The sequence below is a fragment of the Caretta caretta genome, chromosome 7, assembly GCF_965140235.1.
Source record: "Caretta caretta isolate rCarCar2 chromosome 7, rCarCar1.hap1, whole genome shotgun sequence".
Classification (NCBI taxonomy): Eukaryota; Metazoa; Chordata; order Testudines; family Cheloniidae; genus Caretta; species Caretta caretta.
In genome coordinates this window covers 25,547,982-25,554,129 of record NC_134212.1, presented here as the reverse complement: position 1 = coordinate 25,554,129, position 6,148 = coordinate 25,547,982, and the positions used below count along the sequence as shown (strand labels likewise).

The following is a 6,148-nucleotide window of genomic DNA, read 5'->3' as shown; positions in this document are numbered from 1 at the left end:
CAGGGTTGTGGCTGTGCTGACGAAGGGGGAGGGGTCCAGTGTTGGCTGCACGGGAGGGCTTGTGGGCGCGTCGGCCCGTAGGGACCCAGCCACCGCCATGCCCGGGATTGACAAGCTGCCCATTGAGGAGACGTTGGAGGACAGCCCCCAGGTGAGAGGAGAGGGGCCCCGTCGGGTCGGGCCCTGGGGTCCTGCGCGGGGACAAGGCTGCCGCAGCTTGGAGCCAGGGCCCAGGGGCTCTGCGCCCGGGTGGTAGCCCCAGGCAGTGGCCCGCGGGCGCTGTAGCTCGAGGGGATGTCGAGAGGCGGGTTAGGTGGCTGGGTGCGGTGAAGGGGCAGGCAGCCGAGGCTGAGGTGTCCGGGGCGAGCCCCCAGGGCCCTGTGGACCGACCCCTGGCATGGGGTACAGGAGCGCCCCGCAGGGTCCGCTTGTAGTTTCAGGCTTGCTCTTGCTGGGGGCGGGTGTCTCTGATGCTGTGAGCCGCAGCAGTGTCAAGCCGTAAATAGACTCCGAGCTTCCCCCGCAACTTTACCGTAGTGTAAATGTGTGTAAGCTGGGGGGAAGGGAGGAAGTCACTCAGTGTGGGTCAGTTTTTCCCCCCCTCACGTCATCCCCACCTTGCATGTGTGCTCCGAGTAGTGATTAGTTAGATGATATTAAAGGCCGCGCTGTTAGTTAAACAGCACTGCAGCTGTGTGATGCTTAATGTGAGTGTCTCCTGTTCCCAGGAGATTCAAAATAAAATGGCCTGTATTTTAAGATTAAATATTCCTCGTTCACATTGTCAGTTTGAGAAAAGTTTTTTTTAATCTGAATCCTGTGGTTATGTTTTAGCCAAAACTTTTACATTGAAGACCAAAAAATTAGGATAGTTTGGTTTCATGAAGTGTTTCTGAAAGCTGTTCCCAGACTGGCAATATATGCTATTGATTTACAGCTTTTTAATTACTTTCTAATTTCTTCACTCAGTATTTGCTGTTTAGTTAATCACTCACTGCTTGATATTAAGAAGGCAGGATATCCATAAATGCTGCCAGCTGTCACTAGAGTTAACCAGATAGTGTTTTGTAATCTGCCTCTTGACATTGTGAATAATATAACACTAATGTATAATATATCATGTTAAGTGAACATTGCTCTCATTACACTGTCAGCTGGCAAATATCATCCGATAGAACAATGTTGACTGACACTATTTGATATATTAGTAAAAAGAAAAGGAGTATTTGTGGCACCTTAGAGCCTGACAAATTTATTTGAGCATAAACTTTCGTGAGCTACAGCTCACTTCATCAGATGCATGCAGTGGAAAATACTGTATTTTCTTTTTGCGGAACAGACTAACACAGCTGCCACTCTGATGTATTAGTGTAACTGAGGATGATTTGTAATTTAACAGTGTGCACATATTGCTATTTCTGAGCTTAAGACTCACCACCTTGCTTTTAGGATTCAGATTAAAATCCTAAATTATGTAGTGCTACTTATGTAAAATGAAAATTTTTATTAAACACGACTAATATTTTAAAACACATAACTAAAATAAAATGGTTATAGGGACTTTTTAAAATGTGAAGGGAAAAACCATAAAGGATTTGACTACCCTACATTTTGAAATAATCATACCATATTACTGCATATTAGCAGTATTGATCTAGGAATAAGTGCAGAAGAAGGGAGTGGGCTAGAAAGCAGAGAAGTTTCCAGAGGAACTTTGACCCCTAGATCATCGCTTAAGATTTAAAATGTTGTTACTAATGGGAGCTGTGGAAGGAAAAATAAACTCCAAGAACAATCCTGTGTTTAATATTCTAAATACTGAAATAAAGAATTTTAATCAAAGTGCTTCAAATATTTTTAGAATGGTATGCATGATGATAATTAGTCAAATGAATTTAGTATTTATTACTTTATATACTGCTTTCTGTCCAAAGATACAAAAATGCACTAATAATATTTTACAGAATCTATTTGGATCAGTTCACCCACCACTGAAATATAGCTGGTTTCAGAGTAACAGCCGTGTTAGTCTGTATTTGCAAAAAGAAAAGGAGTACTTGTGGCACCTTAGAGACTAACCAATTTATTTGAGTATGAGCTTTGAGCTGTAGCTCACGAAAGCTCATGCTCAAATAAATTGGTTAGTCTCTGAAATATAGCTGACTACTGAATATTTTAGGGTGAAAAGAAAAAAATACCTTATTCACTTGAAATTGTAGAGGAATTCAGGTAGGCAAAATATAATTACCTGTTTGGGATTTGTCCAGGAAGCTAGGCCTTAAGCCACTGCTCTTGTGAAAAGCCCCACATGTTGTTTAATGACCAAGCTCTGAGGTTTAAGTCTTCTCTGAAAGACTGACCCTTCAAAAGATTACTACCTCTGATCCTAAAAAGAATTAATATTGACCTGTTCCGTCACTTTGAAGCTTTTTCTTTCATATACCAGTTTTTTTTAAACCGAGTTTAACAAATGAATCTCTGCTCTCCACACAGAGTATTCAGAGCCAGAGATTCTTTACTCAGGATATCAAATGCAAGATAATTTAGCATCCAGAGTAAACAGTTTTTGCCCCCTTCTGTTAAATATACTTTTTCACTAGTCTTGAGGAAACAAAGTTGCTGTTGGAAATACTCACTGTATGCAAGGATGGCTTGTTAATTTATAGACACCAATTCAAAATACAGTTAATTTGTTTTAATCCCTTTACAGTCTTTCAGATGTGTTGATTCTCAAGAAAGTCCTTCAGTGGAGGTTTTGTGGCAGGCTTTAGCTAGTCTAGTCTATTTTGAGTTAGATAGAGATCATTACTCACTATTGAGCCTGCACTTTTTACCTGCTAGATTTGCCTAATGCTTTCATATGGCACAGGTCTTAATTTTTTGATTTTTTTAAGGGTAAAGTTGTGTCTACTTAAAACATAATTAGTTTGGGTAGAAAATGCTGGCTGAACCAAAACCTATTAGAGACCAAGTAATTTTATTCCCTACATTCTTCCATGCTCTGTCCTGAATCCTACTTCTGACCATCGCTAAGTAAATAAAAACTACTATGGTCTCATTTTACAGTCTGGTTCCATTATTTCAGAAGTACACGACCACAAAGTGGAACAGTTTGTTTTACTGGATCTCATTCTTCAGAGGGATAGGGGAGAGGGAGTAAGACCCAAAGTGTAATGTACATAGACCATGAATTCTCAGTCAGAATGTCACGACCATTCCATGTCTTTATGACTAGGTGCATCCTGAAACTTTTCTGGTGTAACGTAGATCATGGTATGGAAGAGGTTGAGGACTCCTGACCTAGACAGTTGTGCAGTGCTGGAGTTAGGCAGGGAAATGCCTTCTTGAGCCATATGTGAGCGCAGTTTACAAATCTGAAGCATAAGATTTGTTTGCCCTAACTTTAGCTTGTAGTACTGCAAATTCTATTAAGTCTTAAAGCTATCAATGTTTTTTAATGCGGAAAAAGCTACCTTTTGTCTCTGGAATGTCAGAAGCTTTAAACACTTGGTGTTGGCTTTAGACTATCCTAAAAGGAAGATCGAGATAAGATTATCAAAAAGCACAATCAATTCTTTTTGCAGTTTAGCAAAACTGTGTTACATGTAATATTTAAAGTTCAATTAGTCATATCCATTAGTTCATTACTGCAAGAGCCTGTTGTGCTATAGGATAGCCAAAAACCATGGTGATAGACTACAAAAGGACTTCTACATTAGCAGTAGTATTTTAAGACCTGTACAATGAAATTAAAAAAAAAATTTAGCATCCTGTAAATCACGCTCACTAGACAGAGTGGTTTTATTTTTTTGATACCAGATAATGTTGATTACTGTTTACTGTATTCTGGTAGCTTCTACAATGTGGTAAGCACATTCTACATATACAGAAAGACAAAGTTTTTGTCCCAGAGAGCAATATCAATTATTTTGCTGGAATCTTAAGTTTAAGCCAAGCTCCCTATCCAAAGTAACTGAGCTTCAGCTTTTTAGACTAAGCAACAGGCCTGTGTTTTATCATACACTGTTACTGAGTGGATATGTTCAGGGTAACAAACATCACAAATAGAAATCCAATTAATGAATGTAATGTTTAACTTTAAATATACATCAGTGCAACTTAGTTGATACATATATTTTCACTTCCTTGAATATTTTAACCCTGCACCACAGGGTTTTAGATTGCAGTAACAGTCTTCATGTTAATAGGAAATACCACTAAATGTAGGGGTATTATTTTATTTCAAAATAATGGTAAATTCTGTCATCCCCCCCCCCCAAAATTAGTATTTCCTTTCCTTTTAAAACTGTCAGGTACTACTGTTAGTATTCTGTTTTGAGGGTAATGAGTCTGCCATTCTGCACTTAGGGTTTCTGTCTTACGGTTTCCCTTGTCTCCATTAGAAAACATTAAAGGTTTCATAAGTATAAGGCTGTCGGGGTACAGCAGGTTAACTTGATAACTTCGGATTTTACACATCCTCTGCTTATTCGAAAAGTTAGAAACAGGATAAATTATGAAAAAAGTTACACACTATGAATGATGCTCTTCTAATCAGGCTTGTAGTTCTACTATGCAGACAGCCAAGTGGATGTTTCAGGTTAAATAAAAGAATGATGTGGAAGCTATTTCCTTATTTCTTAGTCATTTGGGGTATGTTCTTATCAAAGGATTTGGATATCTGACAATAGCATTTCTGTAACAAACATACATACTGTAGTTTCTTTGCACATCTCCATAATAAATTTTAGGATAATTTCTTCCATTGTAGAATGAGAGAGTACACGCTTCTGTATTGTGAGCTAGATTATATTAAAGTAGTTAAGCCAAAAACCTACACTCTAGAAATGGAGTATGTAATAGAAGTGTAAGCAGTTCACTGCTAGGTTCAAGAATGTTTGTGTAAATAGGGCATTTTACTGATCTTCTCAAGTGTCACTGAATTGCCTTGTTAGCAAAAGTCTGATAAGGAGAAACACAGAAAAAAATTCTGCTTTGCAAGAAACCATTGTTGCTGAGGCTTGTTCCTCAGCTCTCAATTTAAGTGAGCTTCACAAACGTTTTCTGTCTGCTAAGGAGATGTTCCAGAACGTATTCTGGTGTATAAAGATTATTCAGCTGTGCAGTTGCCCTTTAAGATGCAACAGAATTATACTCTGTAATTTAAACTTTCATCAGTAATTAAGTAGATTCAGAGGTTCAGTTGGATTTTACCTGAAGACTTTCCCCAAACTATAGTAACCTTGTGCAGTCACTGCTGGTAAAATCAAGGGGTGGTTAGAATGTGGAAGGCATTGCTTGTGTATTGCAATATCTAGGCATTTGAAAGCATGACTTACTGTAAAGTCATCTTATGTCCATGAAGAAGGTCTGATACAGCCCCAAATGGAGTCAAACTCAATTCTTTGCTCTTCCCCCATGTGGGATTTTGGCCTTTTGGAATAAATAGGCCTGAAGCTAGTGGACATACCACTATCTACCTTTTGCTGGAGGAAATTCATTGCCACTCCAGTGCAAACAAGTTATCAGCTGTCTCATTCTCTTGTAATTTAAGCATTTGCTGTAGGTGTTATTTTCAGCTGTTTATGATGGGCCTGTTTGTTTTGATTATGATAACATGCTTTTGGTGCCTGTGGAATGTATTTATTTTAAAATTATTTTAGAAAAAGATGTAGCAAAGCTTAATATACATGGGCATAATGGGATTTTAATATGGCATACCTTCCCAGATGTGGAGACATGGTCTTTCACAGTTTTCCTTTTGGCAACCCAGTGATTTGGTGTCTATTAGAGTTTAGCTTTCCAGCCACACCTGTGAGTCCTTCCGGTCTCAGGGATCAACAAAAACAGCTTTTCTTTACTACCCCAGTCCAGGCTCGCCATGCCTTCTTGCTGCCTCTCACCAGATCCTCAGGTGCAATAGACCTTCTCCCTTTCTGGCAAGATAGGCTGTCCATTCTGGTGGTAATGCTACTGAAAAGCTTAGGGCACGTATGCACCATTTGCTCCAGGTGGTGCGCTCAGGTTCTCTCTCTACTTGGGGTTTTGGTCTAGGGATTCCTTAGTAAGCAGTGACTGACCACAGCTCCAATCCATTGTCACTTCATAGAATGCTTGTTTCACTTCCCTAGACCACTTTCTACCTAAA

The 6,148-nt window shown here is 39.3% G+C and overlaps 1 protein-coding gene across 2 annotated transcripts in view; it reads left to right on the top strand.

Annotated features, from left to right (window-relative positions):
• Positions 1-13: 13 nt before the first annotated feature.
• APPL1 (adaptor protein, phosphotyrosine interacting with PH domain and leucine zipper 1) overlaps positions 14-6,148 on the top strand; it is a 52,168-nt gene continuing 46,033 nt past the window's right edge. For both annotated transcript variants that reach the window (XM_048856743.2, XM_075130318.1), the window contains exon 1: positions 14-151. In XM_048856743.2, the coding sequence (XP_048712700.1) occupies positions 98-151 (54 nt within the window). In that variant the 5' untranslated portion in view covers positions 14-97. The remainder of the gene's footprint in view (positions 152-6,148) is intronic.